The following is a 17,586-nucleotide window of genomic DNA, read 5'->3' on the forward strand; positions in this document are numbered from 1 at the left end:
TGCCCCTTGTGGTTCTCGATCAGTCGGGGGGACGATCCTCCCTTGGGGGTGGATGCCTTCTCGATGTATCCATGGCCGCCCGGGATTCTGTACACTTTCCCCCCATACATCTGATAGGTCAGTTGTTGGAGCGGGTACATCGGGAGCGCAGGACCTTGATCCTGATCGCGCTGGACTGGGGCGCAGCTGTGTGGTTCCCGGTCCTGATCCAGCTCTTGGTAGCCCCCCCGTGGCCTGTTCCTTGGTCATCGCGGGCCCTCTCTCAAGCGCACAGGTCTCTGGTGGTTCCCTGTGCTGGGCCAGCCGCTGATGGTTTGGCTGGTGAGAGGGTGAGTCTGGAGAGGATGGACCCTTCTGTGGTCGACACCATCCGGAACGCGCATGCTCCCTCCACTATCGCGGTTTACGCGGGTAGATGGCGTATTTTCCAAGAGTGGTGTAAGGTGGGGGGCTGGGACCCGGTGTCCTGCCCCCTGGACGCTGTCCTTTCCTTCCTTCAGTCTATATTGGATACACTGTCGGCTTCGACGGTGAGGGTATATGCCGCGGCTATATCCTCTTGTCATGAGGGGTTTGAGGGCGTTACGTTGTTCAGCCACCCTCTTGTGAAGCGTTTCCTGCTTGGAGCTCGGCGCCTTAAGCCGGTGAAACGTTCTCTGTCTCCGAGTTGGGACCTCCAACTGGTCCTCGGCCGGTTGACCGAGGTCCCGTTTGAGCCTCTTGAGCAGGCGTCTTTGGAACAGCTGTCTTTCAAGACTGCATTCCTGCTGGCCATCACCTCTGCTAAGCGCGTGGGTGAGCTGTGTGCTCTCTCGGTGCGGCCTGAGTGCGTGTCTATTCGTGTCAATAGCGGTGCGACTCTGAGGCCTAATCCAGTCTTCGTGCCAAAAAATATCCGGAGCTCTTTTCGCTCCAGGGATATTGTGGTTCAGGCGTTTCATCCGCCTCCTCACGCTGGTGAGTTAGAGGCGTGCCTTCACCTGTCGTGTCCAGTCCGGGCTTTGGGGGTTTACCTCAGCCGGACTCAGGATCTCAGGGCTACCGATCAGCTCTTTGTTTGTTACGGTGGCTCTCGCGCTGGTAAGGCACTGTCGAAACAGCGCCTGTCACATTGGCTGTGCGAGGGCATTGCCCTTTGTTACACGTTGGCTGGGCTGGCCCCCCCTGGGGGTGTCAGGGCGCACTCCACTCGTGGGGTGGCGGCCTCTGCCGCCTTGTTAGGGGGGGCCTCGGTGGAGGACATCTGTGCTGCGGCCTCCTGGTCCTCCCCGGATCCTTTTGTTAGGTTTTACCTCATGGACATGACTGGGGGTCCTGTCTCCCAGGCGGTTCTGAGGTCTGGGACCTCCCCTGCGTCCAGCCCTTCGGTGGGTTAGCAGGGATGTGTGGGTGTGTGCCACGAGGTGATGTGACACACGTGGTCCCGCATGTGCTGTGCGTTTTAGGGGTCTCTAGTTCCCTCTTTTTCGCACTTGGGTGGAGTTGACTGCCGCCCCCTCTTCGCTAGGAAGGGGGGGTGACGGGACTCCCCTCCCCCCTGGTGATAGGGCTTGCGGGTCCTCAGGGGGTACATTTGTCGGTCCTCGCGTCTGCTCTGTCCCAATATCTCGATATGGCGAAAGAGCGAGACGCGATTCGCCAGTACGACTATATAACGATAGGTTATGTATATAACCTAGTTATATGAGTACTGGCTGAGCGTCTCGCTCTTAGCGTGCCCTGAGGTCCCTTGAGGGGGTTTTTCTTGATGGAAAACTTTTTTCCCGAGGAAGGGCGAGTGTGACCACGCCTGGTGCCTTATAGGAGGTCACTGGGGCGGGGCCTGGTCAAGTGCATGGGTGCTTTGTTTTCGTTAATGAAGTACAGTAGGTACTGGATATGAGGTATATCTCGATATGGCGAAAGAGCGAGACGCTCAGCCAGTACTCATATAACTAGGTTATATACATAACCTATCGTTTTGTCCTCTTCATCACTCGTACTATCGTTTGTGGCCATCTTCTGTGGCTTTTCACTCTGACTGTCTATTCTTCTGATAGCAGGTGTTTAATCAAAGATCCCCACTTTCTAGTCTTGTACAAGGACCAATCAGCATGGGTATTGGCGGGTTCATTTTCCATTGATTGGCTGTTAAAATAAAGTGTGGGGCACAGGATTAATAACGTTAACGTCAGTTCGGCCAGAGAAACTAATTAAAATGGTTGGACCTGCAAGATTTGTACTTTGTACTTTGTAGGTCTGCATTTTAAAGGAGTAAAATGTATGTTTTTTTCTCTGAAATGTAATTGAGTAAAAGTACAAGTATACAAACTTAATTGATTTGATTTGATTTGATGTTTTTTTATTTTCGTGTCTTACATATTTTGTATGCCCAGCCCATATGGGCTTACAAGACACATAAACAATAAGTATATAATAGTATACTTGACAAATTACTTGACAAATTATGACATATAGACCAAGATGGCCACAAACAAATATATATACAATAAAACGTAATAAGCAATGTATGTAAACAAAGAAACAAGAGGAATTCATATACAATTATATAGGATATAGTGTGTTTTGTCTCAAGTGCCATGCTTTCTCCAAAAATCCTGCAAAACTGGAAAAAAAAACTCAACATACAACTCTCAGACTGCCAAAACAAATCCGGATTTACAATAAAAAATGTCTCAAATAAAGCCCTCCTCAAATTGGTGTACAAAGGGCAATACAAAACTAAATTATATTCATCTTCCACCACTCCCAGATCACATAGAACACACAACCGCTCCTCCTCAGGTTTACCTTGGTATCTACCCACTTCCACAGCCAATGGCAGGGTGCCAGACCTCAACTGGGCACACAGAGACCTCCGTCTTCTCTTTAAGTTTAACATTACATAAGGTTCAGTAAAATACTCATTTTTAATTACAACATATTTTCTAAGTTTAGGTTTTTTCCATATCGCCACCTTCCACTTATCCTGATGGATTGTTGATAATTTTGTTTTAATTATGTGAACCTTACACTGCAGATTGTTCATAAAGATCATACTTAAGTCAGCAGAAGAAAAAATCATACCTAATAATACAGTACAAGTAAAGTACAAATCCCAAAAAACAGTACTTAGGTATTTTAACAAAGTACAATTACTCAAGTACTTTACACCCATGGCAACAATAATATTGTTGCCTTTACATGTAGACCTCCCAGGGGGAGGGTAGGGAGGAGGCAGTCCTGGGGGTCCACATCAACCATAAACTGGAGTGATCTGACAACACCTAGGCTATACACTCTACTACTAAGAACGGACAGAGAAGCCTGTTTTTCTTTCAATTTTTTATTTGATCCTTTATTTAACCAGGGTAGGTTCTTTGAGCATGGATGCAATTTTTTCACCAACGCCCTGCTTCACATTCACACAGTTCCATTCACACCTGGTGAGCCGCCCCCTAGTACAACCACAGTCTGACACTGTTGGCCATTGAGCAACTCCACTGAAGCAGTTGGGGGTTAAGTGCCTTGCTCAAGGGCACTTCAGCAGTTGGTATTAAGGGACAGGAGATAGTTATTAATTTATTTCCCCGCCCAGATCGAACCGGCGACCTTCCGGTCACAAACCCGCTTCTCTAACCTTTAGGCCACCGCTGCCTTTTTTAACACTTTGGGAGCCAGTCCGTGTTTTCCTTTTTACCCCCTTGAATGCCCAAATCCGCTCCAATGTTAACGTTAATATCGCCTAATCTATGTTTTAAATTACGGCTATGTGTCTAATCTGCCCGTCGCTTATCAAAGACTCATTTTCCAGTCAACATTGTCAAAGCAGATTGTTTTTTTATCGCTTCATTTCCGTTTGATAGCATTTTGAAACTCACTAGTTTTCGCGGAAAAAACAACCCATTCTATGATAATCGCCTTTTACTGGAATATTCCAGAACGTTGTCATTTGTCGGCCTATTTATGAATCGTTTTCAAATAAACGCTAGATGATCGATAGTATATGTGTGCGCACGCACGCTCGTGCCGCGCGCTGATAATCGCTGCTCTTATTTCCTCATGGCTTTTACAGTCAAAACAGCTATATCACATATAGGGGAAACGCTTATATATCCGTGAAAACGAGTCTGATTATCCTAAGACTGATAACATAGATTCCTTACCTGAGGTCAGATGGTATCCAAATGGATTATTCCAATTCCTGATCACCATTCGAAAAAATCGATAATTGTATTGATCCACCGTGTGTATAGTAGAACACATATTCCCCGCGGCTCAGAGGCTCCAGAATGAACTCTGGTAACCCCAGATGCATGAGTGAGACGTAAAATGTGGAGTCAGAAATCCTTTCTCCCATTCACTTTCATTGAGTCCAATCCAAAAGGGTGATTTACCATCTGGGAGACGATAGGGGGCGCTTTTTTCACATCTGAGAGCCTGGGGTGACTGGATATCCAACAGTAGGCTCGCTTGATGCAATATGATTTCGGATCACAAAAAAAAAAAAAATAATAATAATATTCTCGGGCGTGGGCATTCAACCCGCGGGGGGTAAACCCGAGAAATCTCGGGCGTGGCATCCAAAGTGTTAAGGAAACCCAGATCATTCAGTGTGCACGGTAAACTACTTCATGCTGTGTGCTGCTGCTCAGGGGGAGAACATCAAACAGGCTGGCAGGTGAACAGGATTTACCCATAAGCGGTCTCTGTAAGTGGCCAAAATCATCGCAACTGTGTTCCCATGAATGAAAAATGAGGGGCAGCGCTGGTGGACGGGGGTCAGTGCTGGTCGACGGGGGGGATGAAGGGCACCGCTGGTGGATGGGGGGCAGGGACAGCCAGGAGAGGGTCGCCAACAGCCTGGAGAGGTTCGCTAACAGCCAGGAGAGGACCGCGTGGTGATGGAAGCGCTTGTTGGAATGTTTCTTCACGGGCTCTTACAATATAATATAATAAGCAATGTCAAAAAATACAAATAAAACCAACAATAAATAATATCATGGAGAACAAGATGGTATATGGAATATTAATAGTCTAGTCCACTATAGCTACATCCACGCGCAAGGGTTCAGTTCTTATTTATTTATTTATTTTCGGACATGGTTCGTTGATTCATGACTATATATGTAAAACATGATTGTTAATTATACAAATATTGTCATATTAGCATTATAATTATTTAATTCCGCAGATGTCTGTAGGATCGAATTGACGACAATCCCCAAGGACTTCTCCCATAGACAGCTGCTGAGTTCGTAAATCCTACATAAATCCTACAATGAATTTACAATACGAAGCCGTTGGAGAATGCCAAATAAGTTCATAAATCGAGTTACGAAGGAATTCCTTGGTAACTTTCACGTATATCTGTTCGAGAATGAGGACCATTGTCTCCAACAGACGAAGAGCACCATCGGTTGCCGGCTCGTGAGCTACAGAGTGGTTTAGGCGTTCCTTTGTGCCAACCATCATCCACCATTAAAATACCTGCACGACAACTCTCTTAACCTCAGACAACTGTGACGCTTCAATGAGCTGGTATTCCACTGCCTTCCATCTGGAAATAGGCACAAACTCTTACAACTAACTGTATATCGCCATCATTATTTGCAATTTGCACCAGGAACCTCTGTATTCTGGCAAACTCTCAAATTGCACATACTGTAGTTTGTATTCTGCGTTGACACCTGCACTAGTAATAATCATGTGCAATATACATCCATATTTGTATCAAATGTGTCAAATCCATTTGCACTGCAGCAACACCCTAATTTACCTGAGGGATTTATAAAATATTAATCTATCTATCTAGATGGTACCCGGGGCAATTTTAGGGGATCTGGGCACATTTTCATATCTGTTTAGCGCCGCAATGAATCCATTCATTCATGAATGTAAAAAATGCAGCAAACATTCCATGCATTTGGAAATGTATTATAAGAGGGAGAGTTCCGGGTTTTACTCTCTTGACGGCACGACAGATTAGACAACAAGCACAGTCTGCACAGCGGCAGCTCCCGATGCAATTAATTCATTCACACCAGGAAGAAAGTGACACTTACTACAGGTGCAAATAAATTAATTGCACGGAGAGCTTCTAGCGAGCAGACTCTATTTAATGTTTTATCATATGCTCAGTCTCATTACAGCTCCTCTTTTTCAACTGGATTTTTCAGGTTTTTAATTTGTTTGTTTGTTTGTTTTTGTATCACTGAGGGGGACTTCTTGCCAGTCCTTCATGCCAGTGTCCATCAGGCTTCACAACCGTGGACATAGACTGCTGCCAAAAGTTGGATAACTAATGGCCGGAGAACTTGAGATTTGTTAGGACTCTCTAACTCTTAATACTAAACACTAAACAGACCCTGGTGCAGTGGGCTACTATGCTATACCATATTATTACTATTATAACAGAATTAATTCAGCCATTCCACTATTATTACTAGTTTAGTTTTAGTTTATTTGTTCATTTGAAACGCACATTAAAATAAATATGCCAGATTTAGCCAAGAAGGCTAGTTCTCATCTGTGGTCCCATGGACAGGAAGGAACAGGCATTAGACATCAAGCAGACATTGGTTCATAGAATAGAAGGAAGTCAATATGTCAATACAAGTCAAAACTTGTAAATCGCTTTGGATAAAAGCGTCAGCTAAATGACCAAATGTAAATGTAAAATGTCAATATATTGTCAATATAGTATATCAATATAATATGTAGACATACCTTGGTTTATAGATCATAGATAGATACAAATAAAGTTTACAGTGTCAATGAAAAAAATATATCTATATTACGGTATATATATATATATATATATACACACACAAGTCAGTATCTTACTAGCACAAAATCAATACCCTTGATAGAAGGATGAAGCACAAAGATAAAATGAAGCGGAATTGGTGACTCAACTGCATAGTTGATTACTTATCAGCCACGATTTCAAATATCTGGAGCACTTTCTTCTGTTTTCTGAAAGTTTATTCCAGTCATGAGATGCTTTGATTGAGAGTGCCTTCTGGCTGTCTCCTCTCACAGTGGCTCTGGTGGTGCGGCTTGACTGTGGCAGTGGTGACATACAGAAGACGATTTTAGTTTAGTGTATGTAGTGTATGATTTTAAAAACTAGACAGAAATTTGCAGAGATGATAATGTTATCATCTAATATAGCTAACAGGCTTCCTGTCCAGGGTCTTTGTTGTTTGTTTGTTTATATCAGTGCTTCTCAAACTTTTTCTGTCAGGCCCCCCTTTGGCGGACCAAAATATTTTGGGCCCCCCCGCCCCTCGCCCCAACAAAATAGTCATGAAATGGGCCATGTTTAAATTTATTGAAATAACACCAATATCGTGACCTTTCAAATTGGCCCTATATTTTGTTTTCAGAGCTGTCATGGACGAAAAGCCAGCTTCACACAGATGAATGGTATCAACACCTTAACTGCTGCATCATGAGATACTTGGTGGGCCATGAGATGAGATACTTGGTACTCAGCACCACACTCTGAAACTAGCTCTCTTGTAGGGCTGCACGATATTGGGAAATAATCTAATTGCGATTTTTCTGACGGATATTGCGATTGCGATTACATTTGCGATTATAATAGAAAAAAAATATAAGCATCCCCACAGAGGTTTATTGTAAAATGCGGCTTGCATCTGGCCTATGCGGTGGGTCTGTTCGGGACACCGAGCCTGAAAATGTTTATTTTTACCTGGGAATCGATACCGGTACCCAACGGTACCTTTTTTTCTGTACTTTACTCTCTCTGAAGTCTAAACTTCACAACACACAATCTAAACCCCCTTACCTCCCTCTCCCAAACCGATCTTGTATCTCAATGGGACTTCCTGGTTAAAAAAATAATAATAAAAAGTTAAAAGTAAAAAAAAAAAAAAAAATTAAATGCGATTTTTTCTTTTTTTGTGATTTGATAATTGCATCATTCCAAATCGCGATTTCGATTAAAAATGTATTGATCGTGCAGCCCTACTCTAGGTGGTATCAGATGAGATTTCAAAGAGTTCTTCCAAGAGTTTGGATGGAGATGTGTCAGGAAGCTTTGTCTCAATGTTGTCTGTAAAGGTTTTTTTTATCCAGAGTAACTTGGTGATCCTTTTCTGTGTTTTATTAAATAATGATTTTCAAGATTTTGAGAAATGGTATTTTCATGGAGAACAGTGCAGCTGCAACAGATAGCACTTCAGTGATAATTTTCTGTAATCCAAAAAAAATTAAAAATAAAACGTTTTTTTTTTCTTTCTTTTTTTATAAATCTCAAGGCCCCCCCTGTCATGCCTCTGCGCCCTTCTGGCGCGCCCCCCACTTTGAGAAACACTGGTTTATATAATGATCCTATGGACTTCAACGTGGATGGACTGGCTCGTCCCCAGCTTGTTAAACAGTATGTTATGGGAGAAAGAATCATTGCATTCATAAAGATTTTTGCAGCACGGTTAGACATACAGTTTCTGCATTGCATCTAAAGTTAGCAAGATTGACTTTGATTATTAACATGAGGCTTAAAAGATAACTTTGAGTCCAGCGTTACCCCAAGGTATTTAAAATCACTCATTAGTGTGATTTTCTCACCAGAGACAAGTATATCAGGATCAGGAGTGTTGCTCACTGTTTTAGTGAAATAAAGTTGTACCCTTCCTGCTGACTTGTTGTACAGCTAAATGAGTAAATGTAAAAAAGTTAATATATAAAGGTGCAGTATATAAATGAGTAAATGTAAATGTAAAAGTGTAAATATATAAAGGTACAGTATATAAATGAGTACATGTAAATGTAAAAGTGTAAATATATAAATGTACAGTATATAAATGAGTAAATGTAAAAATGTAAATATATAAAGGTACAGTATATAAATGAGTGAATGTAAAAATGTAAATATATACAGGTACACTATATACATGAGTAAATGTACATTTTAAAATGTAAATATATAAAGGTACAGTATATAAATAGCTTGAAGTACCCGCACCTCGTTTTGATAATATGTGGTTCTCCTCCAGGTGTGATGGGTGAATAACGTGTGGTTCCTCTCCAGGTGTGATGGGTGAATAACGTGTGGTTCCTCTCCAGGTGTGATGGGTGAATAACGTGTGGTTCTCTTCCAGGTGTGATGGGTGAATAACGTGTGGTTGCTCTCCAGGTGTGATGGGTGAATACGAGCCAAAGATTGAAGTGCAGTTTCCAGAGGTTGTCCACGTGGCCAAAGGATCCACTGTCAGACTGGAGTGTTTCGCTCTTGGAAAGTAAGTATATACTGTCTGTTACTGTATATATTTATATATATATAAAGTATATACTCTAACCATGGATTAGCTGGCACACCAGTGACTCACGCCTTAGAAGGGGGGGTGTTACTGGCAAAGCGGTGTGAGATGAATTTCAGACTAGGCTGAACATCTGAGAAATGTGTTACATAGTCAAGTCAAGTCAAGAGTTTTATTTGTCACGGCATACAAGTATACAATGAAATGTGGGGGGTCTTGCCCGCAACGATTGTGCATAATACAATAGTAATATATAATAAGAATTCAATAGAACGACATTGTGCAATAAAACAAGTAGGGCATATCGGTATATGTACATGAGTTATTTACAGAGCATGGTAGGACATGCTATGGTCCTGTGGTAGTGCACTACACTGTTAGCTACAGATGAGGCACTGGGTCTTTATGTACACTGCTATACATGTTTCTACTTGGGTATTTAACAAAAAGATAATTATCATCTGCTGACGGTACAGCTGTGCTTCTCAAGCCTTTTCTCGTCACAGACTCCCAGATTGATACGTAACATGTCATGGACCCTATTTCATAAGATGTCCTCCCAGGGATCCCCTTCCATCTGTTGCCACATATGATTTGGTCTGGGGATTCCATAACATCCTGTCTGTATAGGCAGAGATATAAGAGAGTGAAACCTACAGTATGATCAGAATAGTCACTCTCTGCCCCCTCTGTTGATTGAAGTCCAGGCGGAGAACACACTTCTATTCGCTAGCCTTTGGATCTCCCTGATATGGTGTTTTGTGCCTATGATTTGTTGATTTGTGCCTATGTACCTGTGTGTACTGATGCCTTTGTGAGCTCCTTCTACTTTTAGTTGTTTTTATTCCGTGTGATTCTACTACCTGCCCGGCCCTCATTTATCAACGTTGCGTACGCACAGATACTGTATGTGCGTAACCCGTGCGTACAATAATTTCTAAGCAAAGTGTGTGACTTATCAATTTGAACGTGTGCTTGACTTTGTGCGTATATTTACGCTCAGATCAGGGCATGCGTACATGGCGCCCGGCGGTAGAATATGGATACTGCAGACGGACGGCATATGCTCTCATCAGTTTCATGCATTAGTTTCAACGCGGAAATAAGCTTTCGTTCATTAGTTTGACTGAGGTGTTCTGTATGACCCCCGTAATTCATTATAGTTAATTGTAAAATAGCAACAGTAGTGTAATTATGGTCAAAACCCTAGAAATAGCATTTGGAATAATAGGTATTTCCTTCTGAATGAATGCAGGCAGCATGGTTTATATATAGCGTTATCGGAATATACGGGGTGTACTGACTGCGCTCCGCGTAACTCAACTCGTTATTATTTTGCGCATACTGTAGATTGCAGAAATACTGGAACGTTTTGATTATATTTAAAAGGCATTGCCATTGTTAAACGAAACAAGTGGCATTTCGAAGCTGTAAGCAGAATACAAGTCATATGAACACCCACGATATAGTGTTCTTCCCCCTATCCTCTATCCTACTGTATAAGAAATAATTAAAAACGCATTGCAACGAGAACAGAGGTTATTTGTTGAGTTTATGTGTATACAAAACCCTTGCAATAAATGTGTCTTAAATTAATGAAAAGCATACATGATACAGGTAGCATATATTGTGTGGGTGATATGACTTGTATTCTGCTTGCAGCTTCGAAATTCAACTTATTTCGTTTTGTGTCAAAGCCTTTTAAATATAAATCAAAACGTTCCTGTATTTCTGCAATCTATGCGCAAAATAATAACGAGTTGAGTTCTAACAAAGAACGTATTACATGCTGGGTAGGCTGATAGAGTAAACTGTAAATGAAATAGCCTATAACATTATAAAGGATAGGCTATGATAGCAGGGTCTTCCCAACCTTTATTCCCCAGAGCCCCACGATTCCTGGGAGACATATAGGAATATGATATGATATATTATATATGCGCAAGTTACTGTTGCATAATGTAGGCTATGGCTTCTATTATATGTAATTCATATAGGCTACCTAATACCGACAACACAATAGATTGTATGCCTCTACAAATCATATTATACCCGGTAGCCAATCGAACAAAACTAATAAAGGCATTCATATTCCAGCATGGTTATAATGTCACACCAACGCCAAACAGTGGTTAACGGTCTTTATTAGTATTTCGAGCTGTCCAGGCAGAATTGCAGCAATGGTCTTAGGGAGTCGTTGATATCTGACATCACCGTGTACAAGTCCGCCAGCCTTTTATTTATCCCATAACACGGGTTGTGTCTTCTTGGTTCGACATCGCCTCCGTGAACAATCTTGCTTGTGGAGTTTCTCATAGTTCGCTCGGGTCAGTCCATTATTTCACATCCCATGGGGGGTGTTTCATTACCATATATGGATAATCATGCATGAGCATTGACGGTGAGAACAAATGGTATTTATCAATACGGAGGAGCGTAGGACCCGTGTACGCACGGTTGATAAATCCCGATATTTCTGTGCGTACACACATTCTAAATTCTGTGCTTAAGTATGAAAATAGAACACTTTCTAAGACTTGTTGATAAATGAGGGCCTTTCAGCACTTTGGTCAATGTGGGTTGTTTTTAAACGTGCTTTATGAATAAATGTTTTACTTTGACTCTCACATGTTCTTTCACCATACTAACTTCACTATCACCACTTAAAGCATTAGTGAAATGAAACTACCCTCCATTTTTTTATAAGATATAAGATAAGATAAGATATTCCTTTATTGATCCCCTTGGGGAAATTCAGGCATCATAGCAGCATGGGGGAGGGGGAGGGGAGGTACATGTAGTAAAAACAAGCAGTGTAAACAATATACAATATAACAATATAATCAATATAATTAACTAACTAACTGAAGTATACAGTATTCACATAAGGTGCTGTATGCATAAGGTAGTATTATTGTCCTTTTAGGTTCCTAGTAGTTGTAGTTGGATGTCTGTCAGCAGTCCCTGCCCACTGTTGTGGAGCCTGATGGCTGCTGGTATGAAGGACTGGCCTAGGTGGTTAGTTGATGCTCTGTGATCAAGAGGGATCACTTCACATTTAAAAACCCTCCATGTGTCTCACTTCCCCCCCCTCAGCCCTGTGCCATCCATCAGCTGGAGGAGGGTGGACGCAGTCCCTTTTTCCAGGAAGGTGGACGTGAGGAAGGCCAGCGGCGTCCTGGAGATCCCGTACTTCCAGCAGGAGGACGCGGGGACCTACGAGTGCATTGCGGAGAACTCCCGGGGGAGGAACACGGTGAAAGGAAAGCTCTCTTTCTACGGTAGGTTTCTTTTAAATCCTGTAAAGCGCATGAATATTTGACCGGAGCGAGCCGCATGTGTCAGATCCGCTCAGACATCAAAGGCAGACGCGACCCACCGCCCCGCGACAGAGCCGATGGTTGATCAACGGGGGAACTCCCCCCCGTTCCTCCTCCTTCGAGGCCGACGGGGAGGCGCTCTTCTTTTACCCACAGCGCTCACATCAAAGTGATTAAAGGCCGTCAGCCGCGACGCCTCTAATATTTTGATCCAGATTAAAGGAGCGATGCGTAGGATGAGGCTGAGCCCTTGGGTTCGTGACCTTGTTTTGTGAGCACTTGTATTGGGTTCCACCAGATGGCACAGTGATTGACATCCAACTTGACTGGAGATCATAGCCGTTAAATGTACTATACTTAGACCACTGGCACATGTACGTCGGGGAAATGCTCTGAAGCATCTGGATGAAGAGGAAGAGGAGGGTTAGCTGGTTCAGGCGTCGTCACTCACAGGGCCGTGGGTGGAATCGGACCTATTCAAGTCGAATACTGTAAGCGATGATGATAGAGTAGCTACTGCCTGGATTGTGTTCTACCAGAAAGATAGTGTCTTGTTTGTATACAATCTGTGGTTTTGTCATATATTTGATCATATATTTACTAAGGCTGTCAAAGTTAACGCGTTAACGCACAATTCTTTTAATGCGAAAGATGTTTACGCAATATTAACGTTTTTTTTTGTATTATTATTCTTTTTTTTTTTACTTCACTCATGTGTATTATTGATACTCTCATTGATACTATTGCAAAGAGAGGGGGTGGTGAGAGAGATGAGGAAGGGGCAAGAGAGAAAGAGAGCTGGGACAGTGTGTGTGTGTGTGTGTGTGTGTGTGTGTGTGTGTGTGTGTGTGTGTGTGTGTGTGTGTGTGTGTGTGTGTGTGTGTGTGTGTGTGTGTGCAAAATAAATCAGCATCGTTTTTTTGGGTGAAGTGCTCCTTTAACCCGTTCACTACCACACTAGATGGTTAACCCTTTCACCACCACACTACATAGGGTTAACCCTTCCACCACTACACTACAGAAGCATAACATTTTCACTACCACACTACATGGTTAATCATTAATAGATCTGAGTCTGATGCTCGAAAAAGGGGGACATTTGAACTGCACAGACGATACGACGTCCTCTCCATCCGGAGCCATCAGCGTTTCTACTGTTTACCGTGGTGACTGATCCGTGTTTCATTGAGCAGCCGTGTAATATTAAAGTCTGGCCATTACGGCAGCGCGGCTACACAATTACTATGGCCTCCCAATAGGACAGTTGTGACTAGTGTTCGGGAGGCAGCCATGTGATGGCATTGTTCATACAAGACGTCCTATTAAGTAAGTACCTGTAGGCTATCCGCACTACTGGGACTTACTTCCCCCTGATGGAATTTCTCTCTGCTGCATGCCTAATGACCCATTTACAGAAATAGCTCATCGGGCTCCGTGTATGTTTAATCATACTTGTTGTCGTTTCAATGTTTATTTTCCTGCACACACACAACACAACAACAATGCGGATAACATCGGTGATAAACGTAGAAATATGTGCGAGTGGAAAGTTTGGGGGGGAAATGAGACTCATTGTTAATGTCGAACTTATGAACTCACTCACACTACTGTATAACCCCCCCCACCGCTCAAGCCAGCACCTCCCTTGTGCACATGCTAATCACTGCGCAATGGCACGATTCAAGCGGCTTCGACTGATATCTGTTCAACGTTGTTTTCCATTGTACTTTTGCTGATCTGGGACGGATATAGAGAGGAGAAGCTCACTGTTGAGCTGGTCCTGGTAGTGAGAATATCTGATACTTCCACACCTCCTTTCTGATACAGAGCCGAGTGCAAAAACCTTGACATTGTTCAGAAAGTTTAGTGCGCTTGACAAATTGCAATGTGAATGCAGACGAACCAAATGAAGAATGCAACAATGTTGCAACTTCACCCCCCGAACCGCACAGAGTCTACCAAAACTATATGTGAAAGCGCCCTCAGACTCTTGTCAGGAGCAAACAACATCCCCAGTTATCCCATTAGTTCCCTGGGATGTTAAGCTAAGAAGTCTGCTAAGAAGGATATATTATTTATTATTATTATTATTATTATTATTATTATTATTATTATTATTATTATTATTATTATTATTATTATTATTTTATTTCATTGTGTTTTTAGCCCTAGTTGCACTTTTGTTGCAACCCCAGTTATCCCATTAGTTCCCCCAAATGTAGGTACTGTATGTTATGTTAAGCTAAGAAGTCTGCTAAGAAGCATAATTATTTATTATTATTATTTTATTTCATTGGGTTTTTTAGCCCTAGTTGCACTTTTGTTGCAACCCCAGTTATCCCATTAGTTCCCCCAAATGTAGGTATGTTATGTTAAGCTAAGAAGTCTGCTAAGAAGCATAATTATTTATTATTATTATTATTATTTTATTTCATTGGGTTTTTAGCCCTAGTTGCACATTTGTTGCAACCCCAGATATCCCATTAGTTCCCCCAAACTTAGGTATGTTATGTTAAGCTAAGAAGTCTGCTAAGAAGCATAATTATTTATTATTATTATTATTTATTTCATTGTGTTTTTAGCCCTAGTTGCACTTTTGTTGCAACCCCAGTTATCCCATTAGTTCCCCCAAACTTAGGGCTGTTATGTTAAGCTAAGAAATCTGCTAAGAAGCATATATTATTTATCATTTTATTTCATTGGGTTTTTAGCCCTAGTTGCACTTTTGTTGCACTTTTTGTGTTTATTTCATGTTTTTAACAGTGCATGAAAGATTGCGTATTACTGCAAAAAAATAAATGAAATAAATCATAGTGGTTAAAAATGTTGGGTCGCGACTTAATGACTAAGGAAAATGTTGGGTCCCGAGGCTAGACCAGTTGAGAACCACTGCTGTAGAATACCATCTCCTTTACTCCATCACTATAGCCCCTTTAAAACATGATATACTGTAGAATACCTTCTCCTTTACTTAATCACTATAGCCCCTTTAAAATATATTATATAGGGAATACCTTCTCCTTTACTTAAAGGGAAACTATAAACAGTTTTTCTCACATTAACACATTGGTTGCCAGCCGGATATGGCGATTTATCGCTTGAATGCCACCACGTTAATGAATGGGAGGACGAGCACATTTGTGAACGCATAAACTATCTTAAATTATGGCTATTTGTCTAATATACACCCGTCGCTTATCAATGACTTGCTTGCAGTCAACATGTACGAAACAGATTGTTTTTTCATCAGTACATTTCCGTTTTATACCGTTTTGAATACGATTATAGTTTCTGAGATTTCTAGTCATTCCAGAGAAATCCGCGAAAATAGCCATTTACTGGAATACACAAAACACGTTGTCATTTTCCGGCTGATTTATGAATAGTTTTCAAATAAACACTAGATTATCGAGAGTATTTGTGTTCTAATGCACGATACAAAAGCGGGCTGAAAAATCATTTATCCATGCCGCTCAGCGCCGAACGCCACACACACACACCAGTGGCGGCTGCTGACCAAATTTTTTGGTGAAACACAAATTATTATATTATATATTAAATTCTATTTTTAAAATATCCCCAAGGCTGCAACACCCCCATTCCTCCCAGGTGTCAGGCTCCTCATTCGCTTCCATTCATTTTGGGGACCATATTTATATATCATACTTCTGAAGTATAAACAAACTACTGCTGTGACGATTTCAATAAAACTCCTATTACCACCTTCCTCTGCACGAGGCCACAGATGGGTTTTATGTAACACTTAAAAGGACAATTACGTTGGTAATTCGAAAGTAAACACACGCATTTCAGCCACACACACGTCACTGACACACTGGACGCAGCGGTCCAATATATATATATATATATATATATATATTTTAAATCCACTCACCATTTGATGTACTTCGTTACGAAGAAATAGTGTCCCAGTCCCTTCAGATCACTTTTTTTTGACTGTAGGAGTTGCTGTTTACAACGACCCGGACCCACCCCGCCAGCTTCTCCCACCCTCTAATACTGCCAATTGTATTAGTGTGAAAGGCCAGCCAAGCTGGTGACAACCCCGGAGCTGTGAGCTGGATTCGAACAGGCAAATCCAGCCGCTCCGGGGTTGGTGCCGAACGCAATCTCCGTTACGCCACCTGACCGCCCCCCTTCAGATCACTTGTAAATAAAATCCATTCTTTGATATTTCGTTCAATGTTGTAAATCCAAAAATGCAAACAGTCTTTTGTGAAATGTTCCATTTTCGGGACTGTAGAAACTGGTCACCCAAGCGATTCAAGTCAACACAAAAGCATTGCCAACTCGACCGATCTCATCTTCCGTTGAATATTCCGACTCGAGACACTAATCCCATTCCCATGGAAATTGTAAACAATAGTCATGACGCCGTGCTTCGTACCTCTCTTGCAAACTTTGAACACCCAAAACCTACAGCAGGAGACTTAAACATGATGCACGGCCAACAATAAGTGCGATTGGTTTGCATGCTCCCAGTTAACCACAGCACTTTATCATACTTAGCTGGTTGAAAATGACGTTGTCGTCCCGACACAAGTTGTTGACTCAAGTTGATGTTTGGTTTTGGTCTTCCGTCTGCTTTCACTCTTAGCTTTTCTTCATAGGAGAATGTGTGAAAAGATTCCCGTAGGATCCGATCTACGATGTTTGGAGCAGCATCCATAATTCTTTGCAATAATTATTACCTATTAGCCAGCTACAACAAGTTAGTTAGAACTACACTACTGTCTTCAACTGAGATAAAAAAAAATAAAGATATATATCATCCAAGTAAACGATGCAGTGCACAACAATAAGTGAACAATTGAATAAAGATCTTAAAATATGAATGATTATATTAGGCAAATGAATGTTCTTCAGACTCCAGTCTCTTTCAGGCAAATTGCACACGTGAGATGATGCAACTTCTAGAACACTGACGCCAGTCCAGCTGCAGCTACGCAATATGCACTGGCATTGCCAGGCATTCT

The 17,586-nt window shown here is 41.9% G+C and overlaps 1 protein-coding gene across 1 annotated transcript in view; it reads left to right on the plus strand.

Annotated features, from left to right (window-relative positions):
* Positions 1–17,586, plus strand: part of cntn4 (contactin 4) — a 369,932-nt gene that overhangs the window by 218,960 nt on the left and 133,386 nt on the right. The window contains exons 6-7 of the mRNA XM_084315452.1: positions 9,146–9,248; positions 12,366–12,550. Coding sequence (XP_084171578.1) covers positions 9,146–9,248; positions 12,366–12,550 — 288 coding nt within the window. The remainder of the gene's footprint in view (positions 1–9,145; positions 9,249–12,365; positions 12,551–17,586) is intronic.

Source organism: Notolepis coatsorum (genome assembly GCF_963971535.1).
Source record: "Notolepis coatsorum genome assembly, chromosome: 6".
Taxonomy (NCBI): domain Eukaryota; kingdom Metazoa; phylum Chordata; class Actinopteri; order Aulopiformes; family Paralepididae; genus Notolepis; species Notolepis coatsorum.